This window comes from Miniopterus schreibersii (genome assembly GCF_964146895.1).
Source record: "Miniopterus schreibersii genome assembly, chromosome: 4".
In the NCBI taxonomy this organism is placed as follows: domain Eukaryota; kingdom Metazoa; phylum Chordata; class Mammalia; order Chiroptera; family Miniopteridae; genus Miniopterus; species Miniopterus schreibersii.
Window position 1 is genome coordinate 43324163 of NC_138105.1, and position 20617 is coordinate 43344779.

The following is a 20617-nucleotide window of genomic DNA, read 5'->3' on the forward strand; positions in this document are numbered from 1 at the left end:
ATTTGCTGTATTTCCCTAAGGCTGGTTTGCCATCATTTCTGATTCTTAACATTTTCCATTAAACCACACTCCTTAGGCCACTGGTAATTAGCAAAACTATCCATCCCTGAATTCACCTTCTGGGAATCTGACTCATACCATGCGAAAAATTCAGAGAAAGCAAAGGCCGACCCGATAGCAATGGGTCTTCAGTGCAAAATACCGGAAAGGGACATTCTTTTACCAAAGAACCACAGAGAGGTAACATTCCACAGGCATAAACAGGTTTCTGAAGGATGAACCATTAGTTCAACAGGAATACTCTTATAATATTGGTCATCGAGCCTGCAATATCTTCCTCAACAACAGAGAAATATTTGAAGATGAGTTTCTTATGCAAATCTATGGGTTGAGCTTGGGTGATAAATTTTACCCCCCAAAAGTATGAAAACCTCACAAATATGAAAAACCAAATTAGCATGACTGCATGCAACTTTTTTTTTTTTTTTTTGAGCCAGAAAGGCAGAAACTGCTTAGAGAGTGAAACAAGAAGCACATTTTAAATGACATAACACAAAGCAAGTGATCCAAGTCAATATTTTGTAGAGAAACCTGGAAACACCTCTACAGCGTCTGTAACTGGTTAAATTAGAAGAAAGAAGCTCAAGAATTTGCTTTCTGTATTTACATTAAGACAGGAAAGGTGACTCCTATGAAGAACAGTGAATGTAGGATTCAAAATTTGGCAGAGGTTGAGATGATCCAAGCTGGCGCTGCACCACTAATAATGTTTTTGAAAGATTGGGTTATTAGATGAACAGTTGTAGAAGATGGACACTATTTATGCAATGAGAAAGCAAACAGTTCTACTAGCCAAACATTTCCTAAACTGCAAACAGAAATGTGGAACTTGGCCTGACCCTGGGCCCAGACACAGGGGTTTTGCCATTGAGGTGCACGTTTCTCTGGTCGTGCCCTCGGGGAAAGAGCCACACCCTGGACTTGAAATGAGGTTTGTTACCTACGGGATCTGGAGGAAAATTTCCTTCTGAATCAGTCCTCACCTCCTGCTTCCTCCGCTTGGATAACTTACCTCTACTCTTCCTGACGTCCGGAGAACCTTCTCCACTCTCCCACTTCATGTGGTGAACAGTGTGTGGTTGCTAACCCTGCGTTTAAGAGGCATCAAGGCGCAATACTCACATCATGCATGGAGTCCAGGAGCTTGGTCAGCTGATAGAACCTCTGCCAACTCTGCCCAGAATTGTTGGGACACTTGGTCACCATTTTCCTCAGTTCTTTGATGTAATTTGTTCTCATTTCTTCAAATGCAGCCTGGCTTCTGAGGCCGTCCTTTGGAACTGTGTTTAAGGAAAACAGACACGTAAATTTCCAGGATGGAAAACAGCTGTCACATCTTAGCAGTTATATGGCCTAGACTCTTTTGAGGTTGTTAGGTTCCCACTTTTAGAATGGTACTAAATCTCAATTAATTGCATTTATCTATTGGTAGCAAAATAATAATAACTGCTATTTATCAGGAGTATGTTATACGCTTTGCATATATCAGCTCACTTAATCTTGACATCAGTCTTATGACATAACCGTTTTTTACTCTAATTTTGCAGATGAGGAGACTTGAGGACTGGAGGTTTAAACACTTGTCCAAGGACACAATAAATGGCAGCAAAGGGATATAAACCTAGGCTGGTCTGTTTCCAAAGCATGCCTCTTGATCACAATGCATCATGGCCTTGTGGCCTGTCATCAGAGTGTTTTATGAATCCTGACGTGCCAACACCTCAGAGGTAGGAAAATATCCTTTGATTTTCCAGGACAACTGGAAGAGCCACAGACAATCTAAGCTGGAGCTAGAATTAGAAAGCAATGTCTTCATATTCAAGTTCAAATATCAAAGACACTTGGGGAAACTGGCCATCTACCAAGGGGAAAATGTGCATACAAAGAAGCACTTTCCATTCTTTTTGCCCCGGATCACGTGACAATTGAGGGGCTGTCATGTGCCCCCCCCCCAACCTGAGGGGGGGCGTGGCCAGGTGCACTGGTCTGTGTGTGCAGTGGCTCTGCAGCCAAGGAAAAACCTAACACTTTCCACTTTCCAAGAGAATAAACCGTGTTCATCTTTATCTTTGATAAGGTAGAAATTTAAAGATTATATTTTCTTCTTTCCTTTTATGTAATGACTAGCTGATATTAATGTTCTGAGCTTGAATCCACTTTTACTGTCGCTTATTACACAGTATACTTGTCACTTTATCATAACTGGCATGCATAATAATTGACAGGTCATCAGCACTTCAGAAAGGCTAAGTATGTTTCTGAATATTATGTGCAACCCTGGAAGCCAGGAATACCACAGTTTGCAAATAAACCCCGTGGTCTTGTGCAAAGATATGGATTATCTTGCAAAATTAACTTCACATATTATGTTAATAATCTTCTCCTTGAGTTTAATTGTTGAGGCTTTTGATCTGTGGTTTGCCTAAGTCTATTTCTGTGGGGGAAAATAAATCCCTAATAGCAACTGCACAAATTCCTGAGGCTTCCACAATATTAGTTGTGGTTTCAAATATTTGACATTTGCATTAAGACTTAAATGTCATCCATTATATATTTGATAGCTGTTGTTTTTTTTCTCTTTAAAATTAAGATCTTGTTTTAAAAGTATAAAAAAACAAGCCCTGGTCAGTGTGGCTCAGTGGTTAGAGGGTCAGCCCTCGTACTGCAGGGTCTCAGCTTTGATTCCCGGTGAAGGTCACGTACCTGAGTTTCAGGTTTGACCCCCCACCCAGGTAGGGGCCTGTGTGGGAGGCAGCCAGTCAATGTGTCTCTGTCACATCAATGTTTCTCCCTCTCACTCCCCCCTCCATTCCACTCTCTCTAAACACCAATGGAAAAAATATCCTCAGGTGAAGATTAACAAAGATAAATAAATAAATGAAAGTATTAAAAAACTAAAGAAGGATAGTAATAACCAGGATGTTGTTATTAAAGCTATAGATCCGTTTTCTACCAAGATTTTAAAGTTAGCCTAAAACTTTTTAAAAGAAACTGAAAGTTTGCAAATAACAGCATACACTTCCCACCCACATATTAACTTTTTAAGTTATAACATTTTATGGAGTAAACCTTTTGTTTTTCAATCTAGACATGTTTATGGGTATCATTCTACACATTAAAAAATTTACCTAAAATTAGAATAAGTCATTTCATGACTATATTTCAATACTATTTGGCACATATACGAAGATTAATGAAAGACCTTCATATTTCTGTGTTATCAGAAGTTCTAAAATTGTGAACAACCTGTGTGAAATATTACTTACATATTACTGTGGTGACTGAAATATATTGTACCAATTTTCCAGCTAGATATTTTAGAAGCTGAAACAAACCCACAAATAAAGAGAACTTAAGCAAAACCTCAGATTTTGGAGGTCTGCCCAGATTTTCTGAATTTACTTATTAAGCAGCACGGCTACTGGAAATTGTCCAGAATGTACTGGCTGGAGAAGAGCAGAGAGACAATGGCGGAAGCCCGTCTGCTCTCCTCTGTGAGCAGGAGGGACACAAAACTCTTGATGCCATTGCTAAGAAGTCTCCTAATATGCTGGGCAGAAGCTGCTGGGCAGCAACTTCTTGTCCTAAGTAAGAGGAAGGGTATTCAGGCGTTCCACAGATTTGCAAAATAAGTGTACTATAGCCCGCAGTTTCTGTGATTCATAAAATTCTTATTTTCCTACCTTTTTACTTTGCTTTTCTGCATCTATAAAAAAATCAGAACGGAAAGCACTGAGCTCCTTGGAAGCTAATACATCAACCTGGACAGCTTCAAAATCATATCAGAGTTGATTATAGGCTGGCTGATTACATGTTCAGGGAAGGACAAATAGGTCCCAGTTGTTTGCATTGAAATATACAAATTAATAAATAATACAAGGATAAACTTTCATGTACTCAGAACTGTAAGCTTATTTTTGCCCACCCCTGTATAGTAAAGGGTGTCTTGAGTAGTCAAAATTTATAAAGAATTAGTATCGCATGAAGTTTTAGAAAAAAATATTTCATTAAAATTTTCTATCATCTCGTGTGTGTGTGTGTGTGTGTGTAAGTATATATTTAAAACATCTTTCTAACCAGTAATGGTTAATGACATAGCTTGGAAATAGGAACGAGATCAGTCACTGACTTTAGAGACCGTATTTCCAAGGTTACATTCCAGAGAGGAAAAGGAGCCCCCGAGAAGCATGGACACCTTGAGGAATTGAGGAGCAGGGACAAAGAGCCTAGATCCTGAGCCTGCAGGCAGATGAGGGGTTGCAAACTCAGCCCTAGAGGACATGGGCTGAGTGTAAATAGTGAGGGACGGTGGGGCCTGTGGCAAAAGAGAGACCATGCCCTGCCCCTGGCAATCAAATTCTATGAAAATAAAACAAGACAAAAGGCCGAAAGCAACTTAAAATCATGGCCTAGCCAAGCAAAACACAGCTGCGAGGTGCAGCCACCTCCCTGCCAGGCTGCCTACGCCCCCTCTGCTGGAGTCCACTAACCCCTCTCTCCAGCCCACTGTCCCTGTGGCTGTGAATGCACCACCAGCCCACCTCTGCAGTCCTTGCTCCCTGCTCCGGGGATGGTGGGACAGCACTGGACGTGACGTCCACAGCCCTGGGGAGAGTCCTAACTCACAGAGAGTACTGAACAAATAACACCTGGTGTCTGTTCTGTCAACTCTAGAATGGGGCCCTCAATCTCACAGGGTTGTTTTAAGCATTAAATTAGGTAATATGTGGAAAACACCTCAAAAACTGCGAGGTGCTAAACATACATGAAGTGGACTCCGATCTGCGGTCACCACTGCATGCCTGTTCCTGCCGGACCTGGCCGAGGCTCACTCCTCTGCAGACCAGTGCCTCTTTGCTGGAAATAACATCTCTCCTTATCCATCCTGCCCTCGTTATCTTGGCCTCTTTCTTCCAAACGCCTATTGCTGCCTCCCCAGCTCTGATTCATGGGCCGAGGAAGGGCTGGGCAAGCTCTGGATGCCACAGCTTCTCTGCTTAGGCCAGGTGGGCGGTCACTCAACAACTGCAACTCCTCTGACGTCCATGCCACTCGCCCTGGCATCGCTGGCATCCAGAATGTGTCTCAGTTTCCTCGGTGGCCACAGCATGTGACTGAGGGATTTCCTCTCCAGACGGTCTCCTGCCATCATTCTTGGTCTCACCCTTGTCCGATGTGAGCTTCCTCAAATTCCTTCCCGTTTGGAAATGCCTGTGCCCTTGTCGGAGGAAAAGGTGCTCCATATCTGTGCCAAGGCTAACCCTGTCCTCTCCTGTCTCTTCTGGCATCTTATGCTGTCAACTCATACTTGGTTCCAGAAGCCTAAAAAAGCTTCCCATCCAACCGCGAGTCCTGGCCATCTGGCACCTGCCCAGTGCCTAATGGTCAGCCCCACAGGCGTCTCAACTCGCTCTGTGCAAACCAGGCTGTTCGTTAGTCCCTGCTGGAAACCAAGCCTTGGCCTTCACACTGTACACCCCCCTCTCTGACAGCTGTGTCTCTGTCCCTTCGGCCTGTGCCATCCCCTTTCATGTAGTCAACTGGACCTGGTTTCATCTTTCTGTGGCATGGCAACTCCCTCACCAGTAGAGTCTAAACCGCAATTTTCTATAAGAATAATTTCAAGTTTCTATCTCAATATCCAAACTGTCTCTGTCTTTTGGCCTATTAATATAGATCTAAAAATTAACCTATCCTTTTAAAAAAAAAATCTAAAATTTATCTTTATTATTGAAAGTATTACAGATGTAATCCTTCCCCCCCATTGATCCCCTCCACCCCTCACCACCCCCAGGCCTTCCCCATACTATTGTCTGTGTCCATGGGTTATGCATATAAATTCTTTGATTAATAAACATTTTTTTACTTCATAAAGTCTGCTCCAAGTCCGAACATTAACACACTTCTCTTAATGGTATCACTGCCATCCTGGTCACTTTTCTGTGCTCAAAACCTGTGTCACTTCTGACCCAGACCATGTTTACTTTCTCTTCTGGTCAGTTGCCAAGGCCGACTCTGCAGTGTTTCTTAAATGCATTTGCTCCTGTCCGTTGCCAGCCAACCATCATCATCATCCAGGCCAGCATTTCAACAGCCTCACAGGTCTCTGTGCTTCTAGTCAGGATAAATCCTGTCTTTGCCTCTCCCCACCCCGTTTCCTCTCTAATCCAGTGTCCTGCCAGACACATCTTCATAAAGCCATAAAACACAGCCTTGATCACGTCACCCTGCTGCTCAAAGCCTTCAGTGCTGTGTCCTCTGCCCACCCCGCAAAGGCCAGATGTCTTCAATAGGGACTGAGATCCGGGCCCAGTCTACATCCCAGCCTCATTCCCCACTCCTCCCCAGCCCAGTATAACCGGATGCACCTTGGAAAATTAAATACTTAAATACAATAAAAAATTAAAAATTAACAGGCACAACACCTCCCCAGAAGTAAGTGCTATTGCCTGGAATGCTCTCCACATTCCCACGCCCACTCACACAGTTCCTAGCCGGGACTGCCGTCCCACTCCTCAGACCCGACCCGCAACCCTTCCCCAGCTCTCCAAGAACCACGCCCCCTGGAGCCCTCCCGCATCCCCAGCCCCGCAACCCTTCCCCAGCTCTCCAAGAACCACGCCCCCTGGAGCCCTCCCTCATCCCCAGCCCCGCAACCCTTCCCCAGCTCTCCAAGAACCACGCCCCCTGGAGCCCTCCCGCATCCCCAGCCCCACAACCCTTCCCCAGCTCTCCAAGGACCACGCCCCCTGGAGCCCTCCCTCATCCCCAGCACTGCCCATGCTCCTCCCTTCTTTGAGCGGCCCCGACACTCCATCTCTCTCATAGTAGACAATCCCTTCCACAATGTATTAATCTACCTACAGTAAAACTCCCTGAGGGCAGGGACGGCGCCTCACTTACTCAGTCCACCATACACATAACAGACGATGAATATTTAGTGGTTGGGCGAAGGAGAAAGGGACATGCTCTTTCCTATACCCCAACCCTCATCCTCTGCAAATAACCTAGTTCATCAAAGACCAAAGCCCTCCTCTCGGCTCTTCAAACTTTTCCTTTTTATACCAACTACCTGATACTCTAAATAGGCTACTCCCGAAAGGGGAGATGATCTGACACGGCAGAAAAACACGCGGGTGGCACCGACTTACTTGTGCTCAGCAGCAGCAACACTTTCATGATGGTGTATTCTTCAAAGGTGAGCTGCAGTCGGACGAACTGAAGGCTGATTTGGTGCATCCCCTGGCACAGCTCATACATGGCAGACTGATGCATCTTCTCTCTGCAAAGGAAATGAAAAAAAGGTCTCAGAAAACAAGGTGCATTGTCAAACCCAGACTGGCAGCCCAAGGCGGCCTAACAAGATCTGAGCCAGTCTTCCTTTGGGCGTCAACATGGAGCAGATGTGCGTTTTAAAGACAAACTGGGTGCCTTTTGCAGTGACTGGTAAATGGCGTCGAGACCAACACTGCCATGCCATTTACCAGCACCCTGAAGAATGTATCAGAAACACTGACGCCAGCCGTTCTCAGTGGGCCATCATTTCATTTTGTGTTGAATAACCCTGACTGACTGCGCTGTGTGTTGTTCTAGTGAGGTCATCCAGAGAGCAGAGGAGCCACTGTGATGTGGAAGGAAGCCCTCATCAGTCAGACACTGAGCACTCGCTACTGTATTTGGAAGGACTGTGCTGCATGCTATGAACACAAGACAGTGACGACCAAATCTAGTTTCCACATGGACCCTCCCCCACACTTACAGAGGCCTAGAAATATGTTTGTTAACTGCTTGCAGAAGCACGTTTAAAAAGGGAAATTAGACACAATTTGAAGAGGTGAGAACCTTGACTCAACTCTTTCTGGTAAAGGGAGAAAGCGAAATGGGAGTTGGCCACATGTTTCCATTAAAACAACCAACCAACCAATCGTCTCCCTCCACGAGACCCAAATGTTTCCATAAAAATCCACAATATATTACCACAGAAGTCATTACTTCCTCTTTCCATGAGAAGTGAGACATCACTTAGTTTTTTTAGATGTATTTTCTCATAGTAATACATTTTTGGGGAGGCCCTGGGTAATTACTGTTTTATATTGAGCAGAATGTAATTAGTGAAAAAGAGACTACTAGTGAAAAATGGGAAAGGACAAAGGCCAAAGAAACAGAAAAAAAAAAGGTCATGGAGTCTATGAATGACTGAAAGCAGGTGGGCATCAGTAGGAAAGCAACACTGTGATGCCGCTTCCAGGAAGCACTCTTGGATTCAACTGGAAGAAATCTCATCTTGATTCTGAAAGCCATTTGTAAAGAACCCACAATGCAACACAGAACATTTTGCTCTGCATTGTAATTATTATTATGTCTCTCATAATAAGCTGGAAGCTATTTCAATTAAGGGAATATTTTAAACACATACACCCACACAAACACACACAGAGAATAACAGCAGGAGCCTATGCATCTACAATCCAGAATTAACAATGCAAATAAATGCTCATATGTTTGCGACGTCTGCTTCAGATCATTACATCTTGAACATGACAGAGCTAAGGTCTGCTGTGTCTTCCTCCCTGACCCCATTCATCGTCCTCATGCAAGGGAACCACTCACTTTGGGTGGTTATCATTTCCTCACAGGTGTGTATATTTTACTGCACACGTATGTATCCACAAACACAGCACACAGTACTCTATTTTATGTAAATTTGAAACCAGATATGCAATCCGTCTGCAACTTACTTTAATTTTTTTTGTTAATCCTTGCCCGAGGATATTTTTCCCATTGATTTTTAGAGAGAGTAGAAGGGAGGGAGGGGGTGGGGGAGGAAGGACGGGGGAGAGAGAGATAAAGATGTGTGTGTGTGTGTGTGTGAGAGAGAGAGAGATAAAGATGTGAGAGAGACACATTGATTGGTTGCCTCCCTCACGTACATGCCCTTGACCAGGAATCAAACCCTCGATCCTTCAGTGTGCAGACCAACGCTCTAACCAGTGAGCCATACAAGCCAGGGCTGCAACTTATTTTATTCAATGTTGTCATTCTGAGATGCATCCATTTTAACACAGGTAACTCTAAGTTAGTTCATTTTCACTGCTACAAGTTTCCCTCGTGCGGCTATCACAGTTCACTAACCCGTCCCACTACTGCTGGGCGCCTGGGTGTTTCTTCCTTACTGCTATGAGCAGCGATGCTCAAGGAACATTCCATCTCCAGGACACAGAACAGGGCAGAACAGCTGAGCCACAGGTCTGTGCACATCCACTGTTTTCCTCCCAAGCAGCAGGAGGTGAGCATGTCCTTTTATTCCACGGCCCACCAACACTTGTCATTATCCAATTTAAATTTTTTGCCATCTGATGGGGGTTAAAAGAGTAGCCCCACTGTTGATTCTGTTTGCATTTCCATTATCACTGGTAGGCTGAACATTGTTTCAAATGTTTTCTGACCATGTGGGTTTTTTCTTTAGTGATTTGTTCCTTCATATCTTTGCTCATTTTATTATAAGCTTTTTTCCTATTACTAATACCATATATTTTTTTAAAAAAATATTTTATTTATTGATATATATATTTTAATCTTCCCCTAAGGTTAGAACCCGCAACCTAGGTATGTGCCCTGACTAGGAACTGAACCTGCAATCTTTTTGCATATGGGACAATGCTCCAATCAACTGAGCAACCCGGCCAGAACACTAATACTATCTTTATTCCTAGTATTTTTTGCCTTAACAAGTTTTAGTGATATTCATATTATTCCTTCATTATTTCCTCCCTTCCCTCCTGTCTCTTTCTTTCTATGGCTCTTTCTTTAGAATTTGCCTGGTAAGCCCCCTCTTTTTAAAGCCCTTATTTCTAAACTTCCCACATAATTATATTTGACATATGTCTCTCTAGATCTTAAAAATCTGAAAGCCTTTGTATTTTAACAGCTCGGTTTTAATCTGTTTTCGTTTATCATGATTACTGGTATATTTGGACTTTTCCCCCACCATTTTAACTTTCTCCCCTCCTTTCCTTCTTTCTTTCTACTAAATCCCTCTCTTTGCTCCTCCACTGGGATTAGAAGGTATACATTCTATTTTTTGCTCTTGAAATAATTAAGTTATAAACTTATTTACTTAAACATCGAAAGTTAATCAATAGCTTTTCCATAAGAAACAGAAAAATGTAGCCTACTTTATCTTTGGTCTACTGCTTCCCGTCTTCCACATTACTGCTCTTTCGTCTTTAACTTGCAACTTGTATTCAAATCACCCCTGAAATTGCCTCTCTCACACCCACACCCCACGTCTGTTTAGAGTCTGCGTGGTTCTTTGGCCACCACTGTTTCCTGCATTTCCCTCTTTACTTGCGGTTCAAGTTCTTATTGAAGAAGATTTTTGTGGGGGAAATTCTCTTAGTCGCTGAATGTTCATCTTTCAGTCTTAAGTTGTCTGGAGATGTCTTTATTTTACCTTCATTCCTGAATAATTGTTTAAAAGTTACAGATTTCTAACTTGACGGATAGTGTCCCTGAGTGTGTGAAGACAGAATTCCACCCCACCTGGGCCTTTACTGCCGCTTTTGGGAAGTTTCATCTTAGTCTAATCATCATTCTTTTCTAGGTAACCTGCATTTTCTTTTTTAGCTTAAAAAATTTCCTTTGTTAATTTGATGTCTGCAGTTTCACTGTGAAGTACCGAGGTGCAGACTGAGTCTTATTTCTCCTGTTCAGGGCTCAATGTCCTTATTTGACTTGCAAGTGTAGGTATATCTTCAGCTCTGAAATGTTCTTAGTGATTATTTCTTTAACTATCACCCCCATTCCATTTGTGCAATTTTTTCTTGTTGAATTCCTATTAGCAGTGTGTTGGACCTTCTCATTTTGTCTTCCACATTAACCTCCCTTTAATATTATTTATCTTATCACATTGTACTGAATTTCTAGGTGATTTTCTCAGATCTATTTCCTAACAATTTTTTTTTTTCTTTTTCTGTGTCCACTCTATTGAATGTCTACAGTGTTTTAATTATAATGGCAATATTTTTCAAGCCTAGGTGCCTAGAAATGCTGTATTTAGTTTTTTCTCACTTATTTTGCATAAGATATTTCTTACTTTATAGTTACATCTTCTCTAAATTATATCTTTACCTATTATATTTCTAAATACTTTTAACATATTTATTTTATAGTTTCTCCCAGAACTTTTTATTTTGTTCAATTTTTTGGGATGCTACTATGCATGTCTACCATGTACTGTTTGGCTATATTAGTCTTCTGGGTGAAACCCAGGGGCACGGTCTTGTAGATGGGACTCTGTAGGAAGTCTTAGCATTTGTAATTGTCAGGGCTATATGCATTTCACTTGTTCTGGACCAGTTTTTATGTTAATTTCTCAACTTGAATGCTTTTTGCAAGACGTGTAGTTTAAATTTAGACCCCACACATGATGTGGTGCAGGCTTGTGTTTCTTGTTTCTTTCAGTTTCCTTGCCATGTACCTGGGCTGGCTGGCTGGCTTGTTGAGTTTTACTTTCCTTGTTAGTAGACAGAAAAATCTTCACAGATCACTGGTTCTATGTAGGGGGCTCTATTTCAGGCCTCAGCCCTGCTGGAGTTTCAGTTCTCGTCTGCTGTTCCTGTTGGTGTTCTAATACCCACCCCACAGGCATCTATCACATCCAATGGTTTGTGGGCCAACTGTAGCTTTAGCTCCAAGTTAAACCACTCTAGCTGCGAATTCCTAGTTCTCGCACTTTTTTTTTCTTCTTTTGAGCTTGGCTATATAGTTAAGTCTTTTTTTAAAATAAAGAATTTATATGGTGTTTAAAGAAGAAGAAAAAGCCTCATTTCAGTTCCAGCATTCTGATTGCTAACTACAAGCTTCTTAAAGGCAAGCTCCAGGCCTGGCTAACCATTTTGAATGTCAAATAGAATATGATGGAGGAGTATGTGTCAATCATAAATATTTGCATGAACAAATGAAAGAGAGAAGAAAAGTAAAAAGGAGAGAGAACTATGAAGACAACAAAAATAATCGAAGACACAAATTTGCAAATGATAATGAAGATTCAAGAAAAATAATACTGAAAACTTACAGATAAAGTGGCTAATACAACAGACGTAGCCTTTGTGAAGCTCTCAAAAAGTTTCTCAAAAAGGGACGAGATTTAGGTTGTAAAATGGGGTGAGGCAGATTGTGAATCAGGATGTCCACAGAATATAATGAAACAAGCATTTGAAGCAGTGCAGTTAAAAGTGCACTCGTGCATTTGATCCCTTAAGCTACCTTGTGCTGGATGCAAGGCAAGCACCCTTGGCTTTGTCACAATAGGCCCTAGAGATGTGCAATCCATCAGCCCTTCCATGTGCTGACTTTGTGAGCCTGGGATTGTGTGGCTCTTGAGACCCAGGCTTGTCATATGTAAAATAGGGATAATAATAATAATTCCAAACTTGCAGGGATGTAGGAACCAATTGTGCAGAAGTTTTTAAATTATTAAATACTGTACGCATGTTAGCTATTTTTAAAAAATATAATGGAGAGAGTAAAATTCTTCTTGAAAGACCAATGATCATTTTGGTTAAAACAAACCAAGAGCCCTGGCCGGTGGGGCTCAGCTGGGGGAGTGCTGTACCATGCACTGAAAGGTCACAGGTTCCATTTCCAGTCAGGGCACATGCCTAGGCTGTGGGTTTGATCCTGGGTTAGGGAGCACACAGGAGGAAACCAACTGATATTTCTCTCACATCCATGTTTCTCTCTCTCTCCCCCTCTCCTTTCCCCTCTCTCTAAAAAAAAAAAAAAAAAAATCAATAAAAACATATTTAAAAACAACAAAAAATAATCAAATTCTTAAAAGGACTTTTCAGGAAAATAATACTGTGTTATTACTGTTGTTATTTCCATGTGCAGGATGGGAAATCAAGAGACCAACCAGAGAGAAGGCCGATTTTTCAGGAGGGTGGAAGGCTCCTGCCTCGTGCAGAACATGAGAACTAAACACATCTGTGTCAAAGTGTTTCTGTTATCGGATGTGGTAACTAAACATCTACACACAGATTAGAGGCCACTTAAAGAGAGACCTGAGATGCTGCCTGAAAACAGATTAGAATGCTAATGGGAGACCGCACACCTAAAGAAGGCATCTTTACATCATTGTGAACGGCATCTCCAAGTCCTGAAGCACCTGAGTAACCCCGGGGTCTTCCCTTATGGGGCGCCCACCATGCACAAAGCTCGCTTTCTTCTCCCTAATCCTCACGATGCCTTGTGAAGAATGATCCTCATGCATGATAAGGAAATTTAGGTCCGTGATGCAGCCAGGAGCCAAATGCAGGTGTGTGTTTTTTACTTCAAAACTCATGCCTTGTATCTATGAGTTTGTTTCTGTTCCATTTTGTTTGTTTTGTTTTTTAGATTGCACATATAAGTGAAATCATACAAGAACAGAGTAGTGGCTGCCAGAGGGGGCAAGGAGACAGGAAGAAAGGAGGAGAGAATTGAGAAGTACAGACTTCCAGTTATAAAATGCCATGGGGATGTAATGAACAGCATAGGGAATATAGCCAATAATATCGTAATGACTATGTACGGTGACAGATGGTTACTACACTTATTGTAGTGATCACGTCATAAGGCATATAAATGCTGAATCACTATGTTGTACACCTGAAACTAATATTGTATGTCAAACAATCATTAAAGAATTAAAAATTAAAAAAAAAATACAGCCCTTATGCCTTTTCCTCTCTCCATGCTACCAGCCCAACAGTTTTTAGCTCTTTTCTCCATAATGTCGCTTTACAACCTCATATGTTTCGTTGTTATATTCACTCAATTGTTTATCCTTTGGTCCCCATTATGTGATAAGATTTTGTGTTTTCAAATTCCATTGCTGTTCGTACGGCATGAAACTGAGTTCTCTAAATGAAGAGTGCTGTGTAATTCAACCTAGCTTGAAATTTCAAGAAAATAGGCCACCTTAAAAACATACTTTGCATCACATCATTTTTGCACAATTAGATTAAATGCACAGAAATGTACATCCAAAGAAGTTGAAACAAGGACAATTTTTTGGCATGACACAGACATTAATTTTGCAGTATTACCTCACCAAGATCTTTTTGCGACACGCTTTTATTCATTTAATAATCTTACCTCATTTTGAGTAGAACAATGTAAAAAATAAAATGGACTACTTTGGGAAAGAGATGAATTTTGTATAATGCTTCTAAAAGATGAAAGTGAATGCAAACGCCGCCCTTGGCCAGGGTACTAATATAAAGGCAGCAGGAGATTACTGAGTTAGGAAATATCCCTACATTAAAGTGAGCACCAGACCTGAACACCTGATAGCCAGCAGTCTCTACTTGTGAATCGTGGACACATCATCCATTTCTAAACACTGTTTCATTTGCAGGAACAGAATAACCTCTGCTTTTGGATAAATAAATAAATACAACTACCAAAATGTGCATAGAGACCCAGTCCAATTCCAAAGACCTTGGTTGAAATCTATGAGGAAAATAGTTCTCAAATATTTTTAAAGAAACCCTTCAGAAAAAAAAAAAATTTCCGGAGTTTTGTAAACTTGTCATTTTCTCCAACTAGGACACCAATTTTATTCACAGCTATCATTTCATCTGGTCCTCTCTTGGAACAGCCACTGCACTGAACTATAATCATATGATCATCTGAAAATAGTTTTAAAATAATCTAATGTTTCCAAACCTAATTCACTTGGAACAAAAGTGAATAATCAGAGTTAGAAAACACTTTTTTCCTGGCTTTTGAGAAAATGTATGGTTGGAAGTGGACTGTATTCACATAAGACAGGAAGTAAGAAAAAGGACCATTAAAATCAGAGTGGGAAGGACAGCCACAATTTAAAGGATTTGTATGCGAGCTGCCTCTTTGTGACTTAGCTAAACAATCTGAACAACTTTTGTATGTGTAGGGCCCTCTTGCCATCATTATATGATAACAGTGTTGCCCTGTTTCACATTATGAGAATACCAACAGCTGTCTGAAGGAACACTCTTGCTTTAGTACTCAAGTACCAGCTTGCCAAGACACTACCAAAAATACATTTGAAAAAGTTCGTCCTCTAGTTATCCGTAGGCCCATTTGGAGGCAGCTGATTTGGGAAATTATTGCCTCAAACTACAGGCAATCCTGGAATCGCATTCATGTTCTACTCTGATAGGCAGATGCTGACACACAGGCACCTGTTAAGCCCACAGAGCATTCCAGGCCAGCCTGACCGCCTACAGGAACTCCTCAAGCTGTGGTCTTCCCTCTACAGGGAGCACGCAAGCTGACTTCTACTGAAAGAATCTCTGCAAGAACTGAAACCATGGTCTCTAAGATACCTGCACACTCGTGTTCACAGCAGCACCATTCACAGTGTCCAAAAGGTAAAAGCACCCCAAGTGTCCATCCACAAATAAATGGATAAACACATGCTACGACACGGATAAACCTTAATGGCACGCTGCTAAGTGCAATAAGCCAGTGCAGTACCTAGAGTAGTCAAACTCATAGAAAAGGGAAGTAGGATGGTGGTTGCTGGGGGCTGAGGGGAGAGGGAAAGGGGACTTGTTTCCATAACAAGGTGAATGTACTTAACGTTATAGAACTGTATATAAAAATGGTTAAGATGGTACATTTTATGTTACTGATATTTTATCACAATTAAAATTTTTCTTAATTAAAAAAAAATGTCTGCAAAACATGATCCTACCTACTATACTTTGATAGCGATTAAGAAACTAAGATTGTGTTTAATTATGTAACTCCTCTTAGGGTTCAGGCTTTTGATTCCTTCTCTTATAATATATATTTCTTTTATCCCTTACTTTGAGGACTTGCCCTTTTTGCCTTTTTGTGTCTTGCTGTATCAATGCTTTTAGGGCAAGCTGTACTAAATGCCTTTTGAAAACAGGAAGAGTAAAAATCCTTTAATAAACCATAATTTCGAAAACCTCATCAGAAACAGCTCACCAAAGGCCTGTCTATGGTAGTTTGGGTACAGAAGGGGGAAGGGGGGAGGGAAAAGAGAACTCCCTTTATCACTCCTTTCTCTTTCAGAGAATTCATGCTTCATAACTGTAATCCCCTCACGTGGGCTGATTTTATAAATGATGTCAAAGCACAGAGGGTCCTGACTCCACTTCCAGGAGCCCATGAAGGTACAATAACATTTTTTAACTGGAAATCCTTTAGCCAAACCCCTTTATTTTAGGTAAGACATCACTTCATTTAGTAAGTACCTACAAAAATAAACCTTCAAAGTGTTTCACATTAGCCCTTGGATTACACAATAGGCAACTCTGATTCCTTTGAAGGGCTGTGTCCTTCCCGATAAGAAGTCACATCTCTTTCTAGGATTGATTCGTTATGTTTACAGTGCATTGGTCCAAAATTATGTGAGTGCTTAATAAGTACCTGGCAGCTACTGAGGACAGGTACATCCAATGACTTCACAGATGCTGAGTTGTGCTTCAGATATAGAAACAAACACCCCACAGCAATGCTCACTTAGGACGGCACTTGAGAAGTCCCTGGAATCTCAAGAAGAGGCCTCTTAGTGAACATGTTTGCTAACATGCTATTATTACTTCCATAAATTGCCCTAGGGTGTGTGTGTGTTTGTGTGTATGTGTGTGGGTGACTGCTAGAGTGTATACAGCAATAGTGTCAATGAGAGTTAAATAGCTTGAGTGGTGTGGTGCACACACGTTATCACAGCAGATCTGAAAGACCAGCCCTTCCTTACATCTGATACTGCAAACCGCATCGTTACGTCTGAGTAAATCTAACATCTTGTTATATGGTCAGTGTTAACAGATGGTCCCTGTCTCAGCCTTATTATTTTCCTAAAAAACAGATGCAGAAACAGGTTTTTGTTTTTTCCCCCCAAGCTTTAATTAGAATAAAAATGACCTCAATTTGAGCATTCAAATTATTCCAGTTTATGGCTTTTAATTTTTTTTCACAGTCTTACTAGATTTTTCCTTAACGGACAAATAAGATATCTCCGTAGGAGGACCATTTTCCTAGTTGCGGTTTTGATGTCTGTTCATTTTAATAGTACTTACGTCATTTATTTACAGCCGGGGCAGATCCAGATAGCTGGCGAATGTTTTTTGTGGTCATTGCTTCACTGGACACTCTGCCAGGGAGATTGGTGTCCCAATGGTCTCCATGACACCCATCTATTCTCATTCATTTTACATGGTCAAGCCGAGTAATAGTTAACAGCCAATTCAGGGTTTTGTTTGTCACCTTAATTGATGTTCCAGAAGGGATATGTTTTCATAGAACTGCCCTTGGACTTAAGCATCACAATTTCCACTGGCTTTAATGGATGTTACACAGATCAAAATAACACCTGACGATCTAAAAATCTAGAACGGGCGTGGTTACATGGCAACCGTAATTTACCAAGGACAGTCCTAGAAATCAGGAAATAAATTTTTTTACCATAAATTTTTTATAGTCTTTGGTAAAACATTGCTCTGTACCTTAGATTTTGAAATACTATATGGTTAGCAGTTTCTTTGGGGTACAAGGACACATGTTTTTGGTAGAGGAAAGAGAACACACAGCTATGACCCCACTGTGAAAACTCAGATTTTAGAGAAAATTACATTGGGGGGTTGTCTCTGATAAATCACACATTACAACGATGTTCTGGCTTGACTAAAGGTTTAATCTTAGTAGTCACTGAATTGTGAATTTCACAGGCTAGTTACAATATAATTCATTTTAAAAAAGTGATTTCTAAGCAAAATGTTCATGACTCTCCCTATTGTATCATGTGAGAAATGCCTGTGCCTCAGATATGTGACTAAATATCTCCCTCTAGGATAAGGAAAGGAACATGGCAAACTGCAGAATATTAAAAGAGAATATTAGCTCACTGTCTGCTACCTCTACCAATGGTGGGGGGCTTTGGCCAAGGCAAATACATGGATAGCACTGCATTCGTTCCTGCTGGAAGGGCCTCCTACCCGCAGCCCTCCGGTAAGGGCTCAGAGGCTGGCCTGATCCTTCCCCCGACACGCTGAGGCCTAGTGAACCACATGTTTTGAGACTGGGCTTTGGTAAGGAAGTTTATATGAGTCCTTGACAGAGGAGCAGGAGTAATTCTTGATGAAATAAAGTGACTTACTTATTCCAAGTGGAAAAAAAAGAAAGTCAAATCTCACTAAAAATAATAATCTAGGATTTGAATCCAAGAGTCTGCTCTCAGAGCCTGGACTCTTTACTGTTAAACAAGGGTCAAAACACCCAACAGGGTACTTGGAGCCCTATGAGCACCGAACAAGTGCTCACTACGTTAAGACTTATGGCCAGAATTGCTCTGCTCATAGAAAGGATATAAGAGAATGGTATTCTCTAGTGATGGAATTTTTTTTAGTACTTCCAAGCCTCATTTTTGTAGGCTGTAGACTTTAATACTAATTTCTGGAAATTTAATGGTTTGCAAACCACAGATGGTTCAATAGAAGACAGGAAACCTTCGGTGACTTCAAATAGGGACATTTGGGATAGATACTTAATTTTAATTTTAAATAGAATTGCTTAATTTTAATAAACGACCATAGTTTCCTCCCTTGTAAAAAGGAGCTATAAAAGGGTAAGATTCCTACTTGATAACTAGTGAATTTCAAGAATGTGAACAAAGTTAACAGCTGAAATTAGAAGTGTTGCTAGACTACTGTTTGGGTGAAAGGTGATAGCAAATCACTTTTTCCTAGTGCAATAAAATATTTGTATCAACCTGCAACTTACGCTCTTCCTGATGCAAAAGTGACATTGTTCTAGCAACCAGAGCCTGGCATAGGCTATAGAGGAAGGACTTTCACTCTGATGAGGGTGCAGCATTGCTTCCATAGCAACAGCAGAGTGGCTCCCCCTCAGAGGTGACTCCGGCAGCGTGTGAATGTGTCAGGGTGGGGATGTGGAAGGTACACAACTGTGCTCACTTTACAGGATCACAGATTCCTTCTTCCACCTTGAAAGTCTTGCTTTGGAAGAAGAAAAGAGCTAAACCTCTAGGGACTGTTATCCCAGACACTATTCATTAATCAAGTGGGGTCCTAGAAAACATTTTCGGGCAGCCTAACTCTGGGTGAAAGGCAATTCCCAAAGCTGATAAATCATCTGCCTTAAGAAAAAAACCCCTATGCTGTTCAACTCGATTAATTTATTAGAGATTGGCCACGTGTCCTTTCTTATTACTGATTCCGAACATCTGTCACAGAGCAGATTTTGTTCAGGACATTCTGAACAACTACATCATTCATCACTGCATGAAATGAGTATCACACCAGCAGGCCACTCCACCAGCAGTGACACCTGCTTCCCGTAAAGCATCAACACTGAAACACACAAGACACGCGCACAAGAAATGACAGGGACACAGAGTGTATGCAAAGTACGGTCTGAGCAGGGCTTCTCTTCACCCGCTTGTAGGAAATGACTAGTCAAAGCTGACACTGTAAATGTCTACTCTTCATTCTGTGAACTTCTGAACTTCCTATAATCAGAAGGCACTGGCCATGTAGTCTCTCCTTAACAACACACAAGTGAGTCTTTGGGGTTTTGCGTTCATCGCCCAGAAGCAATGTGTTAAGGTCAACAGTTCAAGGGGGTTGGGTCCTTGAGATCTCTTGAGCAGACAGGAACCCAGGCACTGGCTCTGGGCAACAGAGGGAGAGAGGAAGGGAGGGGGGAGAGAGGGAGGGATGGAGGGAAGGAGGGAACAAAAGGTCATATTGAAGTAAAAGAGCAACTTTGCATTGCCAAGTTAGGAGCTGAGCCTCAGGTCTTCAACATCTGAGCCCTTTAATATCCCCGTGATATCAGAAAGGAAGGAAAACAGACTTAGATAAATAATTCAAACTTTGAACCACAGTTTCCATTTTTCTAAGAACATTTTATTTCCCATTTGTGTTCTTTACACATTGGGCATGTTATCACCCATTTTAAAGAATAACTCTTATGAAAGATGATATATGACTGGTCAGTGAAGGTTCCAAATATAGACAGTCCCTGCCACCACTTAATTAAACTCAACATTGGCTCCAAGGAATCCACACTGTGGGTAAGTGTCTGAAAACCAAGTTCTACGGTCAATGTACAAGCCTATATGTAGTCGAAATATTCTGAGTTTTGGACTGAGAGACATCTGGGCTCAAAACTTAGAGCCACTGTCTCCTCGTCTTTAAAGGAGGAGTTATACATTGCTGCCTCCCAGAGCTGTGAGGAGTAATTAGGATAACAAACTGGAGATAGAGTAGAGCACAGTGCCTTTCACATGCTTTCAGCATCAGCTCACATCATTTGAACTCCCCCTCTAAGCAACTTGACTCTTCACTAGTCTTGAACTCTAGGATCCATGTCAATGGGGAATGTTAGGAACCGAATGTGTGCGTTTCACCAAAATCCGTATGTTGAAACCCCAACCCTCAATGTGATGGTATCAGGAGGTGGGGCCGCAGGGAGGTAATTAGGTCATGAGGGTGGAGCTCCTGGGATGGGATTAGTGTTTTAGGAGCAGCAGCAG

General features: G+C 41.5%; 1 protein-coding gene across 3 annotated transcripts in view; it reads right to left on the reverse strand.

The window, feature by feature from the left end:
- The window catches only part of NR3C2 (nuclear receptor subfamily 3 group C member 2), a 284027-nt gene that overhangs the window by 23730 nt on the left and 239680 nt on the right, over positions 1–20617 (reverse strand). For all 3 annotated transcript variants that reach the window (XM_081136385.1, XM_081136384.1, XM_081136383.1), the window contains exons 7-8: positions 7212–7342; positions 1183–1340 (exon numbers count right to left, since the gene is read on the reverse strand). In XM_081136385.1, the coding sequence (XP_080992511.1) occupies positions 1183–1340; positions 7212–7342 (289 nt within the window). The remainder of the gene's footprint in view (positions 1–1182; positions 1341–7211; positions 7343–20617) is intronic.